This window comes from Ptychodera flava, chromosome 7 (assembly GCF_041260155.1).
Source record: "Ptychodera flava strain L36383 chromosome 7, AS_Pfla_20210202, whole genome shotgun sequence".
NCBI lineage: Eukaryota > Metazoa > Hemichordata > Enteropneusta > Ptychoderidae > Ptychodera > Ptychodera flava.
Window position 1 is genome coordinate 7,651,967 of NC_091934.1, and position 15,265 is coordinate 7,667,231.

Sequence of the window (15,265 nt, forward strand, 5' to 3'; positions counted from 1 at the left end):
AACTTCCGTCAGCAAACTTCGTATCATCAAACCAGTCATGAATAAAAATCGAGGTTACTGTTTTAATATGTTTACAATCGGAAGAAATAACTAAATATTAATTTTGAACTTCAAAATGGCCGCTATCCTTGAGAGAAATAAAATTCTCGATTTTACAAAACTGAACCAGTGAAAACTATACTTACTCCACAAGCTTCAAAATGAACCCCTTCACTAGTGGTAGACCAAAAGAATGTTGAAAATATTCTAGAGTACGAATAGGTTTTCCGAAGGGGCGTTCTAAGTCAATTGTATTGGAGGCTAAATAATTTTTACCTATGTATGACTTACAGTAACTAGACTAGTATGCAATCAAAAGTTTGACAATCTCTCAATCAAATCAGCAATAAAAGATGTAAGTTGGCATCCTGAAATGGCCCTCCCCGAGCTGCTCTTTAAAAGTGTAGGAGAAACTTAGACCGAAAACAACCACAAATAACAATGTCTGGAAAAGACAAATATGTTGTAGTAATATAGTTGCAGCCATGCGAAATGCATTTTAGGAAATTCAGATGCACATTGTTGCACACATATGCACTTCCAATCTCTCTAATTCAAGCACATTCATGCAATAGTCAAACATATCTGAAACCATATTTATCGCTAGTTTTGAATAGAAAACAATCAGTTGCTGAAAAGGTTTACCAAATAGATTGCAAACTATAGTGAATCGAAATTTGTGGTGCACTACCGAAATTACAATCCACACATTTGCACTTCTAACCATCTTATTCTAGTTAAGCACATTGATGTACATTGTCAAACATCGACCAATGCACAGATATGACAAACTTTGTATCTGAAATTCGAAAATTTGATTCCTTTAACAAATGTGCATTGCTAACCACCCTATTCAAGTTCAATACGTTTGCATAAACTTGAGGCATTTAAAAATGCACAGACAAAGCTAGTCATCGAAAGGCGAAATTCCCCGCAATATGCCCCATAGAATCCTAAGTATGTATATTAATCGAACTTTATGATGAAATACTAAAATTTACTTTATCGTACACACAAATACAGGTAATCCTACTCTTGTCTAATAAATGAAATTTGAATAGTACGTTAGATATCTTACAGCTGTGACAAGTTTCATTTAGGTATTACTATGACTCCAAGAAAAGTGAAAGGAAATTCCATGCACGGAAATATGTATTTTTTAATGTTTATGTTGTTAAGCGAGTAGCCAACAGCGAGTAGCCAACAGACGAATTTAAGTTGATGTCACTAGAAATTTTGCCAGATATCAATATACTATTCTGAGGCATTTTAATTCAATTAAGATTTGATGGGAAAATGACAGCTTTGCAGTTGCCCTCCCTAAACAATTTCCAAATTTTGTCCTCTAAAAGACAAATTCCCGCAAGAAGGCCCAAGAAAAATTAACTGGAATGGTCATCTCGTCATCACAAGTCTTTTCCACAGTGTCTTTTTCATGCTACAGAAACTGCATATCGCCTTCTCCAATCCTTGTGATTTAACCGGAAAATTACCTCCCTCCGAAAATGACCGAATCTTAATCAATGGCACCTTTTACCGCTATATGTTTGATAATTTTTTAATGAACTTTACTTGTAAGTGGAGTTTAAAAGATTAAGACGAGATATTATGGAAATCAAATTCGCGGTCGATATCGAGCTGCGGATATGTTCACCACTACTGAGAAGATTTTACTCCACTCCGATCCCTTTGTCATGATTTATTTTTGGACAACGCCCATCAGGTTAAAATATTCCATGTCTGCGGGCCCGAATTGTTCCAAATATAGGCTTGAATGAGCGGAGTCATAGATTCAGAGGACGTCCGCGTTGTTTTACAACTGTCATAAATACTACCGCATGCGTTGGAGGGACAAACTATGTACAAAGTGGCCAATAATCATCAAATTTAATATTCACGTTGTTTGACCTTTTACAGTGATATTACCAATGCATTTGAGGGACGAACTATGTACACAGTGACCGACAATGAAAACTTCCTGTCTGGAAAAAAATGTGCGTCTTTTCCGTTGGATATCTTTTCCAAAGTTGCACGGTGTAGTAGTGGTCAAAATGTGCAAAACGTTGTTAGCTACGTCTATATTTCACATACATTAAGGCAAGGGAATAAGCCGAGAGACGGTCTGTCCCTTTAGAGTCATATGTACGCTTAATGAACTGTCCAATGTTTTTCATGCCTCTTTAAATTTCCCACATGAAAATTTGTAGTCTACCATTGTAGTATCGATTGAAAATGAAGAGGAATGTCACCGTCAGCTTTAAAATGTAATGCTTTGATAATTCAGAATAACCGAAAAGGTATATTTACAGGGCTCGAAATTAGCGGTAGTCCCGCGTCCACAGACTACCAACTTTTCCCTGGGGCTACCAAAACCCATGAAATGGTAGCCCACATGGACTACCAAAGCCTTGGACAATGGATGACATGATGTTGATCGCGGTGAGATGACCGACGTTCATACTGTCAACCAAGCTAGACACAGAAAGGCTAGACCATGACTTTGTTATGCAAGTTAAAAGGCGACAGTGCAGTCGCATTTGTTGCGACAAACTTTCAATAAAATATCATTATCTGAACTGCTGTACTTGGATGACAGGCTCGGGAAATGATGGCCAATGAAAATTCATTTTCATAGTTATTTACTATCACAATCACAATCACAATGTATCAATCGCAATTAAACACAAAATTATTCAAACTGCAAAGAAAAAGCTGTAGGGCCATCCAGAAATTACGCTTTCCGAAGTGTACGAGATCATCCCATGAAAGTGTACTTTGGTGGAGAAATATAGCCAAAATTGCCACGAAAGTATTGAGGACATGACTGTACCAAGTTGTCATCCTGAAATTCATGGCCAATCTATTTAGCCATGTTATGTTTGCATGTGCTGAGTGAAAAGTTGATGTCATGGCGAACATCACAATTTGCATATAAGCTCTGTGTATGTGTGAATAGGTCGGGTCCTCAAACTTTGAGGCGTCACCGTTGTCCACTACACATGCTATACCGTTCTCCTGAGGCTATGACATGCAGATATTGATGTCAATGACTAGAAAATTCACTTCCTGGATAGAATCATGCTAAATAAATCTTTAATTGTCTAGATATGAATAAAAAATATCCTTTACAAAAAAAAACTCTTCCTTCATGCATGGACTACCAGACCTTGTCACTGGGCTACCAACTTCAGAAAATGGTAGCCCAGTGGGACTACCAGGGGAATAAGTTAATTTCGAACCCTGATTTACAAATGAGAGAGAAAGGGTCATTACTAACACTTGAAGCCAATCACTCTTTGGTTCGATGGGTTCAACAATGCGTCTATGATCAAGGAAAAGATCAAGACAAAAAAACTAGTCGAAGCGAATACTCTAAAAGCGTGCTTACTAGACGGGTTGCTGTAAGAAGGCAAAAGAAAATAAACTGATACGAGAACCGTGTCTCATCAAGAGTATCGAAGAGAATGAGATTGGCTTTTCAGAGATTTGCCGTGATAAGCTCGAACTGAAAAATGGCGATCAGGACGTAAATACATATTGTAAATTTCATAATATTGAACATTGGAGAAAATGATATGAGAGGATCATCCTAGAGCCCAAATTTGCAAAACAAGGGAACATAACTTACCTCTGTAAAACACGTAAGGCAAGCTTCCAAAAATATCAAGTGACGAAGCTGTGTCGGGCGTTTTATTTCATATATCCGTCTTATGACCATTTACTCGCTTTGACATACCAACGCATCCAATGTTTTTAAACAATGAATAGCGTTTTTATCGATGACAGGTTCCTCCTACTCTAATAATAGTACCATCTATCTCGAACCAGAATCAAAAACTTAGTCGTAAAGACCAACCTTAGCATCGTAATAAGGATAATAATTGGATGACCCCAATTGACTGCTTGACACCATGTTTACACTAAACTGATGATGACGCCCCCTTAGGAGTCGCTTTGGTACAATATCATCTAGTATTTATGACACAGACCACGCTCTTTGTTTGCATCATATAAAAGAAGATATCAGTCTACACACACTGAGATGTGGTTCATGGTTACCACGAATCAACCATGACACGTTTTCTGAGGGAAAACATCATGGCTGACAGAACTATGATCCAACTTGTCTGTATCATACTAGTTGTGGCCAACACAAACTGTGATCTCATCCAGTTCAAACCCGGTGTTGTTTACTCCTACGACTACAAGTCCTCCACGACATTACATGGCGTTGGTCACATAGACACGACTGCGGAGGTAAGAAAATACTTCTATCTATACTGTAACATACGCAAAGCGTTCAATTTATTCCCTCCGATTTATTTTCGTACAAGTTTGCTTTCAAAACAAATGTTGGCACGCTCTTAAGTTGAAATAAAGGATTTTTTTCTAGGGGGCTACCTAATTGAAGTTATAGACTTTTATTTTACAAGACAGACGTAGCCACTAGTAATGCAGCTATTAGCGTGCTCGTTATCCGTAGTTACCTAAAAATTTATTGGTGCAATCTTTAAACTTCAATCATTCTGAATGACATCCACACAGTCAGTAGAGCAGTAATCGCATACACCGTTCGTAATGTATGTGCTAGGCAGGTGAGCGAGGTTTTAACCTTTACTTGGAACTATGTTTTATATTAAACCAAACTGTCCAACAATAGTAGGTACTCATAATTCACAGGTTATGTTCAATTAGACCAAACGAACATCGTTTCCAAGGGAAAAATTGGACCGGCAAACCATTTTTATGTTTATATTTTGAACTTTTATTGCTGCTTCGATCAAAGTCAAATTAAAAATATAAAAAGTCTGCGAGTCAGGCAATGAGTAAGAAATGTCTTGGGGATCAAAGACATAGTATGGAATATTTTTAAAGGTTATACTAGACGCATTTTACTAGAATCGTTCAAATTTAATCGCTGAGTTGGTCAAGTGCAAGGTGTTGATAGTACATAGGTATGGTATTCAATTAAAACACATTGTTTAAATACCCAAACGTAAAATCACTCTTTGGGCCTTGAAGTTAGCTTACGTCACTGTCTTGCATTGCGTATCGCCCCCTTGTCCAGATAAAACGCAAGTAAAAGTTACGGGAGGGCGTGTACCCCTAGCCCAACTCATTCGACTTTTTTCGGCTTTTCGAAGTTGAGCCGACGACTTATCTTAATACGGGCAAACAGTCTTTCACACCTCCGCAATCTCATGTCCGTTAGGGTGTGAGGCAAGGGCTTCTTTGCTCAGAACGTACACCCAGCGCGCAATGCACGAGAGAACATTGTAAACTTATTAGTTTTAAGTTTGCTATAGTGACATGTTCTTTTCAGGAGATCACCAACGGTCTCAAGTCGCGTAAGGCCGATCGCCTCGCCGATCGAGTAAATTAAGATGACTGAAATTAAAATGACTTGTCAGGCTATCTGATTAGGTGTACTTTGCTTTCGTGCCAAATATGGGAAATAAACATTACAAGAAGGATGACAGTTGATATCACATTCTCATTCATCGGGAAACATTTGTGCGGCAGGAAGCTTCCCGTCTCTACACAATAGTGAACGGTATAGACGGCGATTCAAAATGGCGACCCGATAACGCGGCGACAAGCTTTCTTTGTTTTTCTTCATCAAAACATGTACAAAATAGGCCTAACACATCACTTTTTGTAGGATTCGTTTGCTCTGAAAATCAACGTAAACATGGGTCGACTGCACCAGTTGTCTCGTGCTCCAAGGAAATGATAGTTCTGTCAAAGTTCGACGTCTGGCAACGCAGCTACTCTCAGAGTGATAGTTTTCGGAAAGGGTTAGGTAGTGAATTTCGCCCAAAGCCTTTTCATAAATGACGAGCACTACGAATTCTTATTTCCATACCTTTTTACAGTTTTTTATATTAATTTCCAAACTGTTAACACGACGGAAGTGGTACTGCAAAATGTTTGACCCCATGTCGAGTGCGTAGTAATCGAACTGCTATCTCAGTAATCGGACGTCGTATTTGGAAAGTGATTAGGGGCTAAATGTTGATAATTTGAAACTTCAAAACCCCGATTTTTATTTTCGATGTGTTTATAAAACAGAATGTAAATATTTCGTGATAATCATTTACGTTTAATAGACGACATAACCATATTTCGACGTGTTTGGCGCTTACCTACCGGACATATGGGCTGTCTCTGTGTGTTGCTTTCGGCACCTTTTATCGTGTATCCTATGGTCTGGCTAACTTCGCCAAAATTGTATAGCCCAAAAAAAAGCTTCTACTGAACAAACTGTCCCAAAACGGGACATCAGTATCACTTCACTTAATATGAGGCCAGGCAACTTGTAAAACGCTACCATTCAGGAGCGAAGTGAGTCCGACGAACAGCATGTGATGGGATGTCCGAAAACTGAGGTTGTCCAAAAAAACTGTCACACTGAGTGTACTGTACTGCAGCTAAAACATGCAATGCATTGAATCGAAACACTCAAGCGCGGGATTGCTCCACTTTTTATAAAATAAATTCAACTGTGAAAAGTTCAAACTGAGACTGATACTGTCTTATTTCATACAAAGAAATGAAACGTAGCCTCATCATACTTTCAAATCTGTACCGAGCATTCTATTACTTTTTTGCCTAGGCACTTTCAAGCTAATTCCCCACGAAACCACTTTCTGAATTCTGGTCAACACTGTCCTCGCTGGAAGCAACTTGATAAGTCAATGCAGCTGGACTGCCGATGTGGCTTCCTTGCCAGTGTTTACTTGGCGTCTGTGAGCACTGTTTATATAGCTGACTTTGTTTGTGGTCTAATTTATGCCAGAACCGCTAGATACACTTTCGTGACAATAGCGTGGTACAAATGATGTCAATTATACCTGTTGGTCATTCTGCAAATACCGCTGCCTGTCTCGGGTGCGAAGAGGCCCCTGATCACCAGGCATGAAAAAGGAGTCGAATTTCGCCCTTCGCGCACATCTTTCCGAACTGACACAATATGCAAGCCATAGACGGGTTCCCTAGCTGAGTTTTTGAAGGGAAAAAATAAAAACTTTTGAAATTTTGAATTTTGTCATAGGCCCTTTAAGAGATTATATGTTGCGAAATTACGATTTCATAGGGAAGGTCACCCATGAGGAATTTGCGAAATACAACGGAAGTCCAGGCCGTTGTTGTGTAAGGCAGTGTTGAATTCAGCATCAAAATTATTGATCGATCTATAGCGCAAGTGTGAAAAATATCAATTATCAAGTCCGTAATTTATTCTCAATTAATATATGACAAGGACCTTATAACGATTCAAACTTTTGTGAGATTGAACATGTTCCTATATGATCACCTAAATTTTTTATACTGATATCGCTTATATCAAATGATGAGGACGTGACAGATTTACCAATTGCAAGCTGATTCTCTTTTCCCACTTGATTTTTTTTTCGGTGTAATAGGCGATGTAGATAATGTGGACAAATAATATTTAGTCAGCTATACTTTGCATATTTGCAATGTTTGATGATCTGAATGTTTGAGATGATTACATGTTTACCTATATTTCAGATACTAATTGAACTTGTCAACGCCGAAGAGATTGGTCAGCACTGTTTGATGACAGTAGAAGATGTTTCTTATAAGTTGTCTAATGAAGGGACCGAAGGTTTCTTACTTTACGTTATATATCTGTGTAGTGGCACAGTCTATTTTCAAGAACCTAAAAATTGCAAGCAACAAAGCGTGCCTACTTTTACTTATGTTTATTTGTATTGGTAATGGATATATTCTGGTATATAGTCTTATTTCACAATACTGCGAATCGCAAACAAGAAAGCGTACCTACTTGTACTGACGGGTTTTTTGGGTTGACTATAGATACATTAAGTATTGATTCACAAATTGCAGTTTTCACTTGGGTGCTAAGGCTGTGAGCCTCAGTGAACTTTCTAAACACTCACATTATTCTCAAGTCTTTATATTCTGTATTATGATCTTAAACTATAAAAAAGTTACTGTACCGCATCACTATTAAGGTACAAGTATACCGAAAGGTTGTTTTGCACGATATAAGATCACTGTTATGTGCAATGATATGGACGAGACCTTAAATTTTAATCAAACATTTTTAAATTAAGGCCGTTAAAGTCAAGTTTACGACTTCAATTTACAGGTGCTTTGGGGACATACTCAAAAGGTGATTTCTCACACTGGTAAGTCGATCACTGAGCCAGTAACGCTCTTGCTTGACGTAATTAGAAGTGCATTGAGATAGGGATGATTTGTTTTCACGTTTTGAAAATAGAGATACGGAATAGTTTGTGTGCCTGCAAATATTACAGACAACATTTCCCTTTTAAAATTTATCTTCTGGTACTTGTAATATGATTTTAACGATTACCTTCCGTCGATCTCTGGTGCGTAAATCTTCAAATCTAAGCCTTCCCATAGTGAAAAACCTTTCAATTCATCATTGCTATGGGATAGCAATCTACTAATTTGCAATTACAATATATGTTAGTGCGATAATCGTTATCTCGTTATCATTATTGACATTATCTCAGAAAATCTTAATGAACGCATCTTCTATTTTAATTTCGTCAGGTTTTCATTTCTGATGACCAAGCATGGCGAAATTCTCTCGGTGTTTTACGGTGAAGAAGATAAACCTGAGGTTATTGTTCTGAAGAAACTACTCATTGGAGCACTGTCTGTCAAATTACACTCTACGGAAACTACCCTAGCAAAAGGTGTACCCTGGTCATACAGAGTAAACGAAACAGGACATGAAGGTTTGTCAAAATTCGTCTTTCGTTGTCTCGTTTGAAGTACTTCGAAAATAGATCGGACGTCGCGATGGTAACATAACAAATTTTATCTAATTATGTTTTTATTTGCCCTTTAGGATACCATGAAGCAACTTACAGTGTTCGCAGTGAGGGAGCCGGATTTTTGTTTGAAAAGAAGAGATATGGACATGTGGTGGAGAATGCAAATGCATCGCATGTAAAAGTAGGTAGCCACTGTATTAATCGATTCAGGATTATGTCGATTGAGTATTTGCAGATAAAACTGACAATTGAGACAGTTAAATCTCTTGCACTCGATTCGGGCGTGTAATTTTGTTATGCCTAATTACATTATTTTAAGCATGGCGAAGACTATACAAATGGTATATATCGTATATATCCAAACAGTATATATCGGCCATTTTAGGATACATATCGCGTGATTTTGCGATAAACTCTCAATGTTTCGGCAATGTTACGGTAATTCTTAGTTGTAATAATGCGACATGTTTCCCTGCGGTAAACATCAGTAGCGCTCGGTGATGAAGCCGTACGGATCAAAATCGAAAACATTTTGACTTAATCTATAATATTACGCTTTCTAAAATCAGGGTATATAACCAGAAAGAGGTCTTTGGGATACAAAATTGAGTGGCGGCTCAAAGTCTTCGAAGGTAACACCGCGTATTTCTTATGTCTAGATGTTACACACTGTCAGGCCCTTCCCTTCCTCGCCTTTATCCGTAAATGTATAAGTTAGCGGTTCTTTCCATACAATTGAAATGCAGACTCGTCATATCATCCTCTGCGCATGTGGATATCATGCATGGTCAGACCTTTTCACACTGCTACACTAGACCCTCTTATGCTGCTACGTCACTATTAATATGACCTCTGTAACAAGAGAGTGGAGGGCAACAGAAGCAAAGGCTATGTCTGTTTAAAGTATGATTCGCCTCGGGGACAGATATTCGGACTCTCAAATATTTAATATTTATTTCTGATTTACTACTTGTGGAGGCTCATTTTCAAGCCCTTTGAGTAAGGCAAATTTTCACAATCCTTGATTTTTCGGAAAATTGGAAATGTTATATTTCCCTATAGATTTAACACAGCGGTGGCGGCCATTTTGAATTTCACATAGATTTAACACTAGAATAGCGGCCATTTTGAATTTCAAATATAGTTTGATATTTTGTTTATAGTTTCTGTAGTACCAAACTTGGCACATTGACCCCTCACTTTAATGTTGATTTGATGAGAGGATACTGACAGTTTCATTGAGGAAAGCTTGAGCAAAAGTTTAGGTGTTTTACCTTCAAGGCGCGTACCACCCTAGCCCAATAGAGAAGCCTTAATTACTTTTCTTGTCATGTACAACTTAGTAGAACAAGAACTAGGCCTTGTACATGTGCATGGAAACACTCCAAATTTAACACCAGTCAGTTAATCCGATATAACCTGAAACTGCTCCCGTGTTTCAGTGTATATTAAAGTTGTCTGTATATTGACATTTTTTCTGACATTCTTGGCAAAAGTTTGTAACTGCGTTAAGATTTGTTATGATCAGTATCACGAGCAATAATCATTGTGTGTAGCTATAATTGAAATTGTTGTTAATGAAAAAAAATAGTAGTAAGCTGAACGATAGCTCTAAGCTCCCGTAACTGTTGTCATACACTTTATCATCACTTTATGCAGCACGTTTAATTGCCTTTGATCAATTCCTTCTAGGTTCTTTTTATGCAAAACCATTGAAGCTCATTACTCAAAATACCAATTAACTGAGGTGAAAACTAACTTCAATCTTTCTTTTACTACTATTATATAAATTGTATTATCAATATACATAGCACTTTCATCAACTTTGGTCAAGTCCTTCCAGTTAAATATCACCAACAGGAAAAGTTTATTAAATACTCCAATTGCTAAGTAGCTAAATGTTAAATGTTTTTCACTTCTAATATATCATTTTAAAGTATTATATATATATATATATATATATATATATATATATATATATATATATATATATATATAACGCTTTTATCAAGGACAATTAGATGATTTGAAAAAGCAAAATACTTTTCAATACCACCATATTATAAGAGCTATATAAATTTACAGATAATAAGTTTCATCTTATTTCGTTGAGTCTGTTCCACTTTAACTTGTCAAATTCGAAGAGATTTTAAACTATACAATACGAAACTATCTGATGTAACTATATTGCAGCATTTTCACCACGAATATATCATAGTGCATTGCAAGTTCAACTTTGGTAGAGTCAATCCAGTTATATATCCCTAATAAAGAAAGGTCTGACTCAGTAACTAAGCAAATGAGCAGTGGCATTGTCATAAACTTCTACATGACCTAGTAACCTACCATATGGTCCCCTTATTTACCATCTGTGACTACGCTTAACAAATATTATAATGCTAGTATTAATTATGCGATCAACCTCAACAAAGGCCCACCTTACCGTTTCCAAACAGAATCTATCGACTACATTTGACTCTGACCAGATCAGGCATTGTTAGATATCACACACACGGCCAGATATACCGACATTGATTTGACAGTAGCTCACATGTGTGTACGCGTGAGCTAAATTGCCAAAATTAATTTGTTGTTGGTAATTTTATGAAAATGTGATCGAAAATCGTTTCAGCGGCAACCTGTAGCCATCCAACGATGCCGTTGTCCTTGTTTTCGTATCATCCATAATGAATTATTCTGTCTTCCCTGATGCAAGTTGCTTCGTGTATTTATGACTCAATTTTTGATAATATGTATTTAAAATCAAACAGACCAGAATAATGGTAATGTCAAAAATAGCTATAATTTTGGAGCATATAAATTAAAAGCTTCAAGGAGATACAAACAAATTTCCAAGCTTGCCATGGCTGAAATAAAGTTTAGCAAGAAAGCATTAATTTCCTACTCGAATTCAATCATGCCGTTGCTACAGCAATGATAGAGTACATCACATCAACCAACTATCGGCACACTTCTAAAATGCATCTTTCTTGGTGGGAAAATAATTTTATAGACAGAAATTGTTACATTGACATCATTTTTGAGCAGTTAGTACACGATTTCTCATTACAATGCCTAGAAAAGAAATAACGTTTGCTTGTGAAATATAAATAGAAAAAACTTGCCGCTTTAGAATATGTAGTAAGGCTCATGTAATCTTAACTGCGAAGGTACCTTACGTTGACAGATCAACGAGATATAAAAATACTTAACTTAGCAATCTCTGCAATAAACTTATGAACCGACAACACAATGTAAACATCGAAAACAAACGAAACAGAGAAAAACCCAAATAAAACGAAACCTAGCCACTCCTCTCCCCCGACGAACCCACTGTAGCACATGCTTTCCATTCGGAAAAATTGATGACGATAACCTACCCTATTATGCTGACAGTTGTATAGTAGAGGAAGACTGCTCAGTTTCGAGTCTACTCTAACAGATTACATGTACTCAGACAATACGGCTGTAATGTGTATTTTATCAACTATCCTTTTGCGTTTCACTGTACAAATTGTTTGCTACATGTTTAACACATCACACCGTCAGCCATTTTGTCCACTGCAATCTCTCTCTGTTCGGCCCTCACATTCACACATGTTTTTCGGTAAGATGTCAAAATAAAATTGCTTAACGCTCGTTACCTTCTTGCCAAATATTTGATCAAAAGTATATTTAATGGACCGGAATATCATAAATCGCTTATGAGACCACGTACATGTTCAAGAAAAATCCACATAACCTATGGTGTCACAGACCTCTTTTAAAATAAGCATACTGAATTTCTTACTTGTAATATCGCTTTCAATAAAAAAGAACGACAACACGCTATTTGGTGAAAGAACACTAGGTCGATCTATGACTCTTATGACCATTCATAACGCTCACTTTCTACGGGACAAATTGAAGGATGTCAATGACAGACCGAATTAATATCATAACAAGCGTTTTCCTTTGGCCAAGGAACGAAGGATGCTGAACCTGTGACTCGTTCAAAGATAGCTCATCACCTTCCAATTACAAAAATTAAACCCGTCGAAATAATTAAACCATATTCATCTCATATGGCCTTTTAACTTAGTTGCAAATATGTTAAATTGCTTCGCAAAAATGTACATGCATATACATTCATGCAATGCAGTTATCTGAAATATTTATTAAGCATAACGAAGCTGTATCATGAGAAAAGTCATAGAGAGTCAGTTGTCAGGCTCAGGCTAAGGTCGACCAAACGCAGCACTTCATGTCTTGTAAAACTAACTATGTTCACCGTTCTCTGACCCCATTAAACTAAATTGGGTAATAAATGTAATTTGCTCCAATGTGGTTAACCTGCGTATCTTAGAAACAGAATAACATGGCGCTTAGAGATAATCCCTATATTCATAAATTGCTCTATTCTGTTATTATCACACATAACTTAAGTAAAGCACACATCTCTTCACTGGACGGGTGCTATGTTCTCTTCACTGGACGGGGTGCTATGTTTGCGACGCAGTTTCGACGGCTTTAGGTATTTCGAGTGTTTTTACAAGTATGGCAAGATAAATCAGTAAAAGCAAAGCACTTACTGTTTGATTTAGTCCTGCAATATTGTTCCTGCAAGATTTGGTAGCACAAAATTGTTCTTGAACGAAGTGTAAGGCACGCGACGCAGTCTACTGTATGAAAGATTGACACTGAGTGGCAGACTGTGCTGGTAGACTTAAGTTCTGTTATTGTGTCCAATTGTGTCATATTTAAGCCTAGAATTTAAAGTGCAAAAGATGTTTGTGTGTTCCGTTGCCTTGAAAATCAGCAGTGTTTTCCCTATACTCAACAACATCTTCCATCAGAAATCTACTACTTTTTTCGATTTCATCCTATAAAGCATGATACCAAAACTCTGATTTCCATAACAAACCCATGAGTTCTTCTCACGCTACATTCCCCATTTCCTTTCCGCTCCCACGTGACGTTTTCATGACATGCATATTGTTTTTCCCAAACACTTAACCTTAGTTTTAACGCAATTTAATGACATTTCATTGTACATGTTGGATTTTCGTGACGTTGAACGTTTCAATCTCATATTCAAGACTTCAAGTCAGTAACAAAAATACCGAAGACAAACCGGCAACTAAACTTGATAAGTTCTAAAAGTTTCCAGCGGGTAATAGCATCTTCCATAATGTTCGCAAGTCAAATAACCGCTTAACTGCCAGCAACGAGTTAGTGAAACATCTCATTAGATGACTGCACCTGTTTTCCTGTACTTGTGAAAGCATATATTTGTCAGTGTTCTGAAGGTAGAGTACGGATACCAAATTTAAAGGTCTTTAAGTTTCGAGACTCCCTTTATCTAAACGTTATCTTATTAGATTAGTATCCCTGACGGGATCCGTTTGAATAATGCTTCTGCTGCTACAAACAGCCTGTAGATGTGTATTCTGAAGAACTTTATTGAAAAAATATATGCTTACTTTACTATAAAATAACAAAGGTACAGTGGCATTGTTGTCATTTTGCGTAGGCGACTAAAAAACTAACGACAAAGTCATTTATTGTTCTTTGTCTCCTTAAGCAAATCAAACAAAGCCATTAATCAGATTGTGTTTTTCTCATTCTAAATACAGCTGTGTTTTGTATTGTTTTCTTTATCGTTATGGGAACCAGAAAATTACCATCTTTATTTCTGCAACTTATTATGTGAGTCAAACAAATTGCATTTAAAGCAAAGCAAACACGATTTGCTTGGATATTGCAAATTATTTCAAAGTAACAGTCTTGTTAATTACAGTTAACTAGCATTGGGCGAGTTTATCTAGCATTACAGCTGATCAGTTAAGCGAACAATTATGATTTAAGTAAGCAATAACTGAAAGTCTAGTTGAACGGATTAGCTGTGTTGTGTTTTATTTGTTCATTCCATGTTATTATGTGTTTTATTTGTTCATTCCATGTTATTAAATATAGAGTTGAATTTTAGCTGAGAACTGCCGCCTTTCATATGTTGTTAAGGGAAACTAACTTGATCAAGTTTTTGCAGTCTCCCTATCTGGGGAGACCCCAATCTTAAATTTTTAACAATTGATGAATATAAAGCGACACCCAAGATTCTGGTTTATATAGTACATACAACTTTTATGTCTCTGACAATGAGTAGTGGGGCTTGAGTGAAATCCATTATTTGTCTGCCTTAAGGTAACTCTCATTTCATAACCCAGAACAGCTGTTTTCATGTGTAGGAATATAATTTTTTACTATAACCCAAACGGGATTCGAACCCACACACTCACGGCAACATCGCCTAGCTGCTAGGCCCCACACAAAACCAGTCGGCCACTGCTTCCAGTAAGACCATATTTAATAATTTTTCATGATTGTTTCAAATGTGGTAACGGGTGAATGTATTTCGTGATATTAGGGTAAATTTAAGCCAATAAAATTTC

General features: G+C 37.0%; 1 protein-coding gene across 1 annotated transcript in view; it reads left to right on the forward strand.

The window, feature by feature from the left end:
• The first annotated feature begins 4,084 nt into the window (after positions 1-4,084).
• LOC139136101 (uncharacterized) overlaps positions 4,085-15,265 on the forward strand; it is a 35,284-nt gene continuing 24,103 nt past the window's right edge. The window contains exons 1-5 of the mRNA XM_070703879.1: positions 4,085-4,296; positions 7,573-7,669; positions 8,177-8,216; positions 8,608-8,795; positions 8,909-9,015. Coding sequence (XP_070559980.1) covers positions 4,111-4,296; positions 7,573-7,669; positions 8,177-8,216; positions 8,608-8,795; positions 8,909-9,015 — 618 coding nt within the window. The 5' untranslated portion in view covers positions 4,085-4,110. The remainder of the gene's footprint in view (positions 4,297-7,572; positions 7,670-8,176; positions 8,217-8,607; positions 8,796-8,908; positions 9,016-15,265) is intronic.